Below are 12,738 nucleotides of genomic sequence, written 5' to 3' on the forward strand. Positions count from 1 at the left end.
TTCCTCTAATATCCCCCTTGAACTTCCCACCCCTTACCTTAAAGCCATGCCCTCTTGTATTGAGCAGTGGTGCCCTGGGGAAGAGGCACTGGCTGTCCACTCTATCTATTCCTCTTATTGTCTTGTACACCTCTATCATGTCTCCTCTCATCCTCCTTCTCTCCAAAGAGTAAAGCCCTAGCTCCCTTAATCTCTGATCATAATGCATACTTTCTAAACCAGGCAGCATCCTGGTAAATTTCCTCTGTACCCTTTCCAATGCTTCCACATCCTTCCTATAGTGAGGTGACCAGAACTGGACACAATACTCCAAGTGTGGCCTAACCAGAGTTTTATAGAGCTGCATCATTACATCGCGACTCTTAAACTCTATCCCTCGACTAATGAAAGCTAACACCCCATAAGCTTTCTTAACTACCCTATCCACCTGTGAGGCAACTTTCAGGGATCTGTGGACATGTACCCCGAGATCCCTCTGCTCCTCCACACTACCAAGTATCCTGCCATTTACTTTGTACTCTGCCTTGGAGTTCGTCCTTCCAAAGTGTACCACCTCACACTTCTCCGGGTTGAACTCCATCTGCCACTTCTCAGCCCACTTCTGCATCCTATCAATGTCTCTCTGCAATCTTTGACAATCCTCTACACTATCTGCACACCACCAACCTTTGTGTCATCTGCAAACTTGCCAACCCACCCTTCTACCCCCACATCCAGGTTGTTAATAAACATCACGAAAAGTAGAAGTCCCAGAACAGATCCTTGTGGGACAGCACTAGTCACAATCCTCCAATCTGAATGTACTCCCTCCACCACCACCCTCTGCCTTCTGCAGGCAAGCCAATTCTGAATCCACCTGAATTTACCAAGGGCAAATCATGCTTGACTAATCTATTGGAGTTTTTCGAGGATGTAACCAGGAAGATAGTCGCGGGAGATCCCGTGGATGTGGTATACCTTGACTTTCAGAAGGCATTTGATAAGGTACCACATAGGAGATTGGTGGGTAAAATCAGAGCTCATGGCATTGGGGGGAGGATATTGACATGGATAGAAAACTGGTTGGCGGATAGAAAGCAAAGGGTAGCAGTGAATAGGTGTTTCTTGGAATGGCAGGTGGTGACTAGTGGGGTGCCACAGGGCTTGGTATTGGGACCACAGCTGTTTACGATTTACATCAATGATTTAGAGGAAGGCATTGTGAATAACATCAGCAAGTTTGCTGATGATACTAAACTGGGTGGCAGTGTGACATGTGATGAGGATGTTAGGAGAATTCAAGGTGACTTGGATAGGCTGGGTGAGTGGGCAGAAACTTGGCAGATGGCGTTTAATGTGAATAAGTGTGAGGTTATTCACTTTGGGAGCAAGAACAGGAAGGCAGATTATTATCTGAACGGTGTGGAGTTAGGTAAGGGAGAAATACAAAGAGATCTAGGAGTACTTGTTCATCAGTCTCTGAAGGTGAATGAGCAAGTGCAGCAGGCAGTGAAGAAGGCTAATGGAATGTTGGCCTTTATTACAAAGGAAATTGAGTGCAAAAGCAAGGAAATCCTTTTGCATTTGTACAGGGCCCTGGTGAGACCACACCTGGAGTATTGTGTGCAGTTTTGGTCTCCAGGGTTAAGGAAGGACATCCTGGCTGTGGAGGAGGTGCAGCGTAGGTTCACTAGGTTAATTTCTGGGATGTCCGGACTGTCTTACACAGAGAGGTTAGAGAGACTGGGCTTGTACACGCTGGAATTAAGGAGATTGAGGGGGGAATCTGATTGAGACATATAAGATTATTAAGGGATTGGACAAGATAGAGGCAGGAAATATGTTCCAGATGCTGGGAGAGTCCAGTACCAGAGGGCATGGTTTAAGAATAAGGGGTAGGTCATTTAGAACAGAGTTGAGGAGGAACTTCTTCTCCCAGAGAGTTGTGGAGGTGTGGAACGTGCTGCCTCAGAAGGCAGTGGAGGCCAATTCTCTGGATGCTTTCAAGAAGGAGCTAGATAGGTATCTTATGGATAGGGGAATCAAGGGTTATGGGGACAAGGCAGGAACCGGGTATTGATAGTAGATGATCAGCCATGATCTCAGAATGGCGATGCAGGCTCGAAGGGCCGAATGGTCTACTTCTGCACCTATTGTCTATTGTCTATTATCTCTATATGGAAGCAGAAGGCTTGGCTGGAATACTAAATGAGTACTTTCTATCATCTTTACTCTCTATTGAAAAAGATGCAGCCACTTAGCGACTCTGTGCCCAACTTGACACTGGAGTTTGATGTCATTCTGTACTGGAGATTCCTTCAGGTCTGTGATTCTCTGTACTGAAATAGACACCTACACCAACCCACTCTATACCAAAGTAGATACTAGCATCTGGGTGCTTGCTCTCCTGGAGAACTAACGGTTGTGAAGATTTCAGTATCCAATTTTTATATTTAATATCGATTAGAAGCATTACTCTATGGTGAAGGTGTTGCTGCATTTGGATGGCCACAGGTTTACAAAAGGATATGGATTTAAGCTGAGAGACATGCTTTTGATGTTACAGTGAACCCAGGCTCAGTTCCAAGCCCAGCTGGTCGGACACAGACTGAGGAACAACAGTACCTGGACAAACTGAAGCAGCTGTCCAAGTACATTGACCCTTTGAGGCGGATGATCAATAAAATAGACAAAAATGAAGGTGGGTCTGAAAGTGAACCTTCCATTCTTCCCCATCTCTGGGGTTCTGAAGCCTTTATGTAGATCATGGAGTAGTCAGAATGTTGGTAGCTTCCTCTAGTAACATCGTAAGTTACTGGTTTATAAAAAGTGACCTCAATGCAAAAAGGAGCCTTAGCCTTGCTCTGCACACGGTTTTTTCTGCCCAGTTTGCGATTGTGATACAAGTTTTGATTTGATTGGTAGGTTCGAGTTACTTTTAAGTAAAGTCTTTCAAGATTGTTTGATGTTATTTCCTGTACACAAATGTGGAGGAGAACACGGTCGGGTTAGCCAGAGCTCCTCCTCGACATTGTGCAAGTCTGATCAGCAGCTACAGGAAACACTTGGTGGAGCTTAATGAGGTTCTACCAGTTATTAAATGCAAGGGTTCACGTACTTTTTCCAGCCTGGACTGTGAAAGATTAAACAATGTGTTCAGTAAAGACATGAAAAGTACAGTTGTTTGTGTGTAATTAGTTTAGGCAATTGTGCTTGTCTATTATTGTGACTTAGATGAAGATCAAACCATATTTTTTGAGTAATTAATGGAGAAAACCAGGTAATTGCAAAGGGTTCACAGACTTTTTCTTGCAACTGTAACTGTTGAATACATTGGACAACAAAGTTTTTGCTTCCTCAATACTTTTGGGTGTATTTTACAGATTTTTGGCTGGTGATCATGAAAAGCACCATGGAATTTCCCTATTGCACCATTTTTTTTAAAATCACCAGTATTTGTTACTTCAGTTCTTGATTCAAGTTGGAATAACTGATGCCAAAATTAAGGAATGTACTTTTGTTGGTCCACAAGTCAAACAGTTCATCTGTGATAGGCGATTCAAAGAACTTCTCGTGGGACTGGAGAAAATAGCATGGAAGGCATTCAAGGGTATCGTTGAAAAATTTCTTGGCAACTACAGAGCACCAAACCAAGTGCAGCTGGTTGACTTTGTGCTTCAAGCACACAAAGCCATGAAGTTCATTATGTCACTAAAGATTCATTTTCTGCATTCCTATTTAGGCTTCTTCCCTGCAAGTCTTGGGGCTGTCAGTGACACCCGGACATTGCAGTCATGGAGAAATGGGGCCAGGGCAATTGGAATCTATCAGTGCTGGCTGATTATTGTTGGACACTTAAGCAAGAAGCCTTAGACAGGAAAATGATCATCAAAACATTTTTAGCTTAGTTGAACTATTGCAAATCATCAGCACTATAATGGAATTAAATGCATTATATTCAATACAAGATTATTTCTTGTGATATAAGTAGTCTGAAATAATATTTGTGTCAAGCTTCAAGTAGTGTATCGTTAAAAACAATTTCTGAGGAAGCAATACTTACAAAAAAATTGTTGTCCAGTGATATTTATTTATAATAAAGAGATAATTCAGCTGATTGATTCCATGCCAGCTCCCAAAAGAGCATTCCCATCAGTTCCACCCCCAACAATACCCCCCCCCCAGCATTTTTCTGGAGCACTGGAACCTATTCCCTGAAAATTCAATTCCCTTTAATGGGTGATTCACAGTGACCAATTAACCCACCAGCTGGCGTGTGGCAGGAAGCAGGAGGACCCAGCACACACCTAGGCAGTGTCAGAGAGAATGTGTAAACTCAAAACAGACAGCAGCAGAGGCCAGGATAGAGCCCAGCTCTCTGCAGCTGTGAGGCAGTTCTTGTTCGATTTTGGATTTCCAGTCTTATTTCTAGCTTATCGTAAATGAAAGTTCTAAAAGCAGGAAGTAACTGGCGAAATAGAAGGGTTCATAAAGACAGCAACAGCTGGAGTTAATAATCTACTGCTGTCCCAAGAATCAGAAGCAGGAGGAGGCAGTCAGGCTCCATGAACCTGTTCCACCTTTCCCTGTGTCTCATGAATCTACTGCTGTCCCAAGAATCAGAAGCAGGAGGAGGCAGTCAGGCTCCATGAACCTGTTCCACCTTTCCCTGTGTCTCATGAATCTACTGCTGTCCCAAGAATCAGAAGCAGGAGGAGGCAGTCAGGCTCCATGAACCTGTTCCACCTTTCCCTGTGTCTCATGAATCTACTGCTGTCCCAAGAATCAGAAGCAGGAGGAGGTAGTCAGGCTCCATGAACCTGTTCCACCTTTCCCTGTGTCTCATGAATCTACTGCTGTCCCAAGAATCAGAAGCAGGAGTAGGCAGTCAGGCTCCATGAACCTGTTCCACCTTTCCCTGTGTCTCATGAATCTACTGCTGTCCCAAGAATCAGAAGCAGGAGTAGGCAGTCAGGCTCCATGAACCTGTTCCACCTTTCCCTGTGTCTCATGAATCTACTGCTGTCCCAAGAATCAGAAGCAGGAGTAGGCAGTCAGGCTCCATGAACCTGTTCCACCTTTCTCTGTGTCTCATGAATGTTCCTGTTGGTACAATACAACAGTCAGTAAAGCATAGAAATACAATTGTATCAGTGTGAATTAATCAGTCTGATGGCCTGTTGGAAGAAGCTGTTCCGGAGCCTGTTGGTCCTGGCTTTTATGCTGTGGTACTGGTTCCCGAATGGCAGCAGATGGAACAGTTTGTTGTTGGGGTGATTCAGGTCCCCAATGATTCTTCGGGCCCTTTTTATGCACCTGTCTCTGTAAGTGTCCTGAATAGTGAGAATCCACATCTGCAGATGCACTGGGCTGTCCATTCGTGTAAAAGATTCCCTTGTCCTTGGTCATGAGCACTCCCAGCCTCCTCTTATGCAGAGTTATAGAGGTTTCAAGGGTTCTGTGTAAAGACATTTTTCCTTCAGGTCAGTTGTCAATATCCCTTTACTGTGATGCCTTGCCCCTTAATCCTGGAATGAAAACAATATGCTGGAAAGTTTGTTCTGGGATTAAATTACGCCTGGAGAGTGACAGAGGCAGAAATGGCTGTCAATCCCTTGTATGTCTCTGTGAGATTATATCTTTTCCCTCTAAACCCCAGGCTTAATTTTTCATTGTAGGGCAGCCCTCTTGTCTTGTGAACTCAGTGGTTTTATTGCGATGCCTTTTTGTCACAGTTACCGTTGCTGTAAATGATTGTGCCATTGTTGTGTGACTGCAAAGTTTACAACTCTAACACTAATGTATATTACAGACAGAAAGAAGGACTTAAGTAAAATGAAGAGTCTTCTGGACATCCTCACAGACCCTAACAAAAGGTATGAGTGTCTCTGTATTGATACACAGAGATAATGTGTTTGACTCTACGCACTGGTTCTGTTTCCTGTTCTGGGCTTACTGTAGATGGCTCTCTTAGCTCTCTGTCCACCATTCATTTACAGTATGGCTGGTGTGCACCTGGAAGCCGCTTGTCCACTGTTCCGTGTGTCCTGATTTCCTCTGTCCGCAACAGAAATCTATCTGTCTCCATCTGTCTGATCAGTTCAGAAATTCAGAGTAAATTTTATTATCAAAGTACATATAAGTCACCATATACAACCCTGAAGATTCATTTTCCTGTGGGCATACTCAGCAAATCTATAGAATAGTAACTGTAACAAGATCAGTAAAAGATCAACCAGAGTGCAGAAGACAACAAACTATGCAAATATAAACAAAGAGCAATAAATAACGAGAACGTGAGATAACAAGATGGGGATTTGCCTGGTGGCCGCTGATGGAGTAACAGCTGTCTGCTGGTGCTCCTAACTTACTTACTTTTGTCTCCAACCTTTTGAAATGCTACTGCTAGACGGGTTATTATATTACTATGACTACCAAAGCAGCTTTGGAAGCTATTACGGGCTCAATTCAAAAGCTTACTGAGGAGTTTCAACAGTTCAGAAAAGAAGCGTCGGCTGATTCGCAATAAATCAGCGCTAAAATTAAACACGCAAACACGAGGAAATCTGCAGATGCTGGAATTTCAAGCAACACATATAAAAATTGCTGGTGAACGCAGCAGGTCAGGCAGCATCCGTAGGAAGAGGTACAGTCGACGTTTCAGGCCGAGACCCTTCGTCAGGACTAACTGAAGGAAGAGTGAGTAAGAGATTTGAAAGTGGGAGGGGGAGGAGGAGATCCAAAATGATAGGAGAAGACAGGAGGGGGAGGGATGGAGCCAAGAGCTGGACAGGTGATTGGCAAAGGGGATATGAGAGGATCATGGGACGGGACCTAGGGAGAAAGAAGGGGGAGGGGGGATGCCCAGAGGATGGGCAAGGAGTATAGTGAGAGGGACAGAGGGAGAAAAAGGAGAGAGAGGAAAATATATTATAATAACAATAAATAAATAAATAATAGATGGGGTACGAAGGGGAGGTGGGGCATTAACGGAAGTTAGAGAAGTCAATGTTCATGCCATCAGGTTGGAGGCTGCACAGACGGAATATAAGGTGTTGTTCCTTCAACCTGAGTGTTCTTTAGTTCTCCCTAGACCTCCTGTCCCATGATCCTCTCATATCCCTTTTGCCAATCACATGTCCAGCTCTTGGCTCCATCCCTCCCCCTCCTGTCTTCTCCTATCATTTTGGATCTCCCCCTCCCCCTCCCACTTTCAAATCTCTTACTAACTCTTCCTTCAGTTAGTCCTGACGAAGGGTCTCGGCCTGAAACGTCGACTGTACCTCTTCCTATAGATGTTGCCTGGCCTGTTGCGTTCACCAGCAATTTTTATGTGTGTTGCCTCAAATTAAGCAAATGGGTATGAAATTAGACGATATTCAAGCAACTCTAACCGAGCACGATAAGAAGGTAAAGGAACATGAAGAGGTTATTACTATACTGGACAAGAGAATAGATGATTTGCAAAAGCTGTATGGAAAACAATCCAAGTCCAACGAAATACTGAGACAGAAGATTATTGATTTGGAAAACAAAAGTAGGAAAAACAACTTACGAATCTTGGGACTTAAAGAGCAAACGGAAGGAAATAATCCTAAAGAATTCTTTGCAAACCTTTTGATGGAATTATTCCCTGATATTATAAAGTCTCTGCCTTTGATTGATCATGTTCACAGATCAGCTATCTACAGACCGACTTCAGAATCAAAACCAAGATCAGTCATTATATGTTTCCATGAATTTCAAATAAAGAACCGTCTGATTTGTGATGCCCGTGGAAAACGTATGATTGACTACCATGGTCAGAAGATTCGTATTGTTGAAGATTTTTCATCAGAAGTTATGGCAGAACGTGTTAAGTTTTAAAAAGTTATGGCGGAGCTTTACAGCCAAAATTTTAAGCCTTCTCTCCGTTTTCCGGCTCGACTGAGAATCACAATAGAAGATGGATCATTTAAATGGTTTTGTACGAAGGAGCAGGCGCAAGAATTTTTAGACTGAAAAAAATGACTGTGTACATATATTAAATAGATTAAAAATCTTGCAAAAACAGAAATACTATATATTAAAAAATGACTCTTTAATATATTTCAGTATGAATAATTGCTCTTTCTGTTTGATAAACCTGTCTAAGTTTTTTTTTACTGTATATTATTTAGCCTTGGTTGGAACAGTAAATAACCTTGAATTCTTTGGAGCGGTTCCAACAGTCTTTCTAAGGGGATGTTTTCAGTCGAGGTAGATAGTGGTTTTTCTTTGACCAATTTTCTCTCTTTGGGGGGAGGGAGGGGGATGGGGAGTTCTTTTTTTCTTGAAGCTGATTTGGGAATCTAGTCAATTCTGTTGCTTAGCTAATATATCTCAAGGTTTATTATTTGGGTTTAATATGCATTTTTCTGATTGCTACTTTAACCTTATAAATAGTTTGAAAATGGATCAAAGTATTAATTTACTTAGTTTTAACGTGAAAGAGCTAAATCACCTTGTGAAAAGAAATAAGATTTTTGCCTATATTAAAATACTTAAGACACCAGTTGTTTTTCTTCAAGAAACCCATGTATGTAAGTATGACAATTCACGCCTTTTTAATCATTTAAATTTAGTCTCATTTCCATTCCTCATTTCAGGCCAAAGCCAGAGGAGTTTTGATCCTTATAGATAATAAAGTTCCCTTTGTTCAACATAAAGTAATTTCTGATACTAATGGGCCTTCTGTTATAGGATCAGGGAAATTAAATAACAAGCTAATGGTATTTGCCAATGTGTATGCTCTGAATATAGATGACCCAGGTTTCTTTGAGCTTTTTTTTTCATTTTTGCCAAATCTAAGACTGTACTTATTGGTGATGGGTGTAGACTTTAATTGTTGCTTAGATCCAGCTTTAGATCATTCATCTTCTAAACTAATGATACCAAATAAATCAGCTGTATTTATTAAATCTTTTTTAATGAAATGTGGTTTTGTTGATGCTTGGCCTTTTTTTTCATCCAGTAGACAAGGAATATTCGTTTTTCTCTCATGTCCATCATACGTATTCCAGGATTGATTATTTTTTTATTGATAGCCAAATGATTCCATCAGTTTGATCCTGTGAATATAAAGAGATTGCTGTCTCAGATCACGCTCCTGTGCTCCTATCTTTAAAGCTTCCTCGTCTTCTTCAAACAAATAGGTTTTGGCAATTTAATTTAACTTTGTTATCTGATAAACATTTTTTAAAAGTTTTTATTTACTCTTTTTTGAAAAGAATACCTTAGAGGAAACTTCTATTCTTATCAGATGGGATGCCTTTAAGGCGTATATTAGAGGACAAATTATTTCTTATACTGCAAGTATTAAGAAAAAAGCTAATAAGGAGAGAAGTGATTTAGCTAATCAGCTGAAACAATTAGACCAAGAGTATGCCTTGGCTCCAGAACCTGCCTTATGTAAAAGACGTGTTGAAACTAAAACTAAATATGATCTCCTTTTAACCTATCCAATTGAAACCCAACTCCTAAAAGATAAAAGTCAATTTTATATTCATGGAGATAAAACAGGTAAATTATTGGCTGATCAAATAAAAACTTTTATAGCTAAACAGCAGATTAAAGAAATATGCAAAGCTAATGGTGATATGACAACTGATTATTTAGAAATAAATGATACTTTTAGAGAATTTTATTCTAAACTCTGTAGTTCTGAATCTTCTAAGGATAACACTAATGAACAATTTTTTAGACCAACTAAACATTCCTACAATTTCTGCCGACAACAGAAAGTTGTTGGAACAACCTATTTCTTTTGAGGGAATTGTTGAGGCTGTGCGCTCATTACATTTGAGGAAAGCTCTGGGTCCAGATTAATTTTCTGGAGAGTTTTACAAGATCTTTTCCTCACTGCTTATACCTCATTTATGTTCAGTTGTTTCGGATTCATTCAAGTCGGGCAGACTCCTCAGTCTTTTTATGAGGCTTCCATTTCACTTATCCTTAAAAAGAATAAGGATCCAACTGAATGCTCTTCTTATAGACCAATTTCTTTACTTAATGTTGATACTAAGATCCTATCTAAAGTTCTGGCCCATAGGATAGAAAATATTTTACCATCTGTCATTTCTGATAACCAAACTGGATTTATCAAAAATCGATATTCTCACTTTAATATTCATCACTTATTAAATGTTATTTGTTCTCCTTCTAACATGATATTGGAATGTGTGGTATCCCTCGATGCTGAGAAAGCTTTCGACAGAGTTGAATGGAATTATTTATTTAAAACTTTAGAAAAATTCAATTTTGGACCCGTTTTCATTCAATAGATTAAATTACTTTATTTAGCTAGGGTTATCACTAATTCTCATAATTCCAAACCATTAAAGCTTCAACGTGGCACTAGACAAGGCTGTTTGTTGAGCCCTTTGCTTTTTGATCTGGCCTTAGAACCTTTAGCCATTGCCTTTTGAGAATCTAATGATATCATCGGTATTTTAAGGAGAGACACTATTCACAAAGTCTCGCTGTACGCTGATGATCTGCTGTTTATTTCTAATGCTGAGACTTTGTTACCCCATGCGCTTTCTTTACTCTCCTGTTTTAGCCAGTTCTCAGGCTATAAATTAAACCTACATAAAAGTGAACTTTTCCCTTTGAATAACTTGATACCAACAAATTCTAACCTTACTTTTAAAATTATAAGAAACCAATTTTTAGTGTAACAATCACTAAAAACTATGTGTTTATTTAAAGAAAATTTTCTTAACCCTATTGAATCACGTAAAAAGGATACTATCAAATTGGTCGCCTCTTTCGTTATTGCTGATTAGCTGAATTAACTCTATTAAAATGATTATATGACCCAAATTTATATATCTTTTTCAGGCATTGCCTGTTTTTATTCGTAAATCTTTTTTTTGATTCTCTTGACTCTATTATATCTTATATATGGAAGAATAAGCATTCTAGATTAAATAAAATTCATCTTCAGAAAGATAAAAAGAATGGAGGATTAACCTTACCAAACTTTAGATTTTATTATTTGGCAGTTAATATAAGAAATTTTACATTTTGGTTATATTACATTAATCGTGAGGATTGCCTGATGTGGGGTTTTTTTAGAAGCTAACTCCGTTAATAATTTTTCTATTATTTCTCCTCTTGGATCCTCACTCCCTTTGTCTCTGAGTAAGTTAACTGATAATCTGGTAGTTAAACACATTATGCGAATTTGGATACTATTACGAAAATACTTCGGATTATTGAGATTTTCTCTTTCGAGTCCCATTTTTTTCTAATTTTTTTTAAAACCCTCTTTGTGGCTTTTAAAGAATGGGATAGATTAGGTATTAAGGGTTTTCAGGACTTGTTTATAGAGGGAAGTCTCTTTTCGTTTGAACAACTGTCAACTAATGTAGTTTACCCAAAACTTATTTTTTTCGATACCTACAAATAAGAGATTTTTTACGGTTTCGAATAAGTACATTTCCTAAAAGTTCTGATAAGAATCTACTAGATGTAATTTTTAATTTGAAACCTTTTTATAGTGGATCTATATCTAATATTTATAATATGCTGTCGGGAATGAGAAATGTTCCTTTAGATAAAATTAAAAATCTTTGGGAACAAGATTTACAGACTTCAATTTCTGAGGAAACTTGGAATCAAATTTTTAAATTGGTTAACACTTCATCGTTAAGTGCCTGCCACTCTCTCCTACAATTTAAAGTGGTCCATAGGGCCCATATGACCAAGGATAAGTTGTCTCGTTTTTATTTATATATATCTCCTTATTGTGATAAATGTAATAATGGAGAAGCTTCACTCATTCATATGTTTTGGACATGTCCGAGTCTTGGAAAATATTGGAAATAAGTATTTCAAACTTTCTCGCTACTTTTCAAAGTAAACTTTAAGCCTAATCCTTTGACCACTTTATTTGGTATTGTTGGAGGAAAGGATATTATTTTGGAGCCATCTGACTTTCACATTTTGGCTTTTATTTCTCTTCTGGCCAGAAAGACGCTCTTGCTTAAATGGAAAGATGCGGTTCCTCCTATTCGTGCTCAATGGTTATGTGATGTGGTCATGTTTAAATTTAGAGAAGATTCGATGTTCAATTTCTGAATCTAGCCAAGTAGTCAAGACTTTCAAATATTGTGGGGACCTTTTTTGAATTATTTTCAAAACCTTTGATTTGCTGTTAAAGCACAGATGATGACTAATAATTTTTTTTCCTTTTTTCCTTTGCTAATCAGCTTTGGTCTTGGTAGTGGGTTAGATTTTTTTATATAATAAAATTACTATATTTCAATGTTACGAGTTAATTAATCTGTATGAATATAGGGTAAGGAGTCTTCATATGCGATTTAGTATAATGTATTGATATATATTTTTTTCTTGTACTCTGTATTCTATTTGCAAAATTAATAAAAATATGGGAAAGAGATGAGATAACAAGATAAAGAGCCCTTGAAGTGAGATCATTGGTTGTAGGAACATTTCAAGTGAGTGTAGTTATCCCTTTTTATTCAAGAGCCTGATGGTTGGGGGGTAGAAACTGTTCTTGTACCTGGTTGTATGAGTCCTGAGGCTCTTGTACCTTCTACCTGATGGTAGGAGCGAGAAGAGAGCATGATCTGGGTGGTGGGAATCTCTGATGATGGATGCTGATTTCCTACGGCAGTGTTTCATGTCGATGTGCTCAATGGTTGGGAGGGTCAAATCCACTACCTCTTGTAGGTGTTTCCATTCAAAGGCATTGGTGTTTCCATACCAGGCAGC

General features: G+C 39.3%; 1 protein-coding gene across 4 annotated transcripts in view; it reads left to right on the forward strand.

Annotated features, from left to right (window-relative positions):
• med15 (mediator complex subunit 15) overlaps nt 1-12,738 on the forward strand; it is a 184,527-nt gene that overhangs the window by 105,736 nt on the left and 66,053 nt on the right. For all 4 annotated transcript variants that reach the window (XM_063031694.1, XM_063031696.1, XM_063031695.1 and 1 more), the window contains 2 exons: nt 2,546-2,680; nt 5,792-5,855. In XM_063031694.1, the coding sequence (XP_062887764.1) occupies nt 2,546-2,680; nt 5,792-5,855 (199 nt within the window). The remainder of the gene's footprint in view (nt 1-2,545; nt 2,681-5,791; nt 5,856-12,738) is intronic.

Source organism: Mobula hypostoma, chromosome 23, assembly GCF_963921235.1.
Source record: "Mobula hypostoma chromosome 23, sMobHyp1.1, whole genome shotgun sequence".
NCBI classification, from domain to species: Eukaryota; Metazoa; Chordata; class Chondrichthyes; order Myliobatiformes; family Myliobatidae; genus Mobula; species Mobula hypostoma.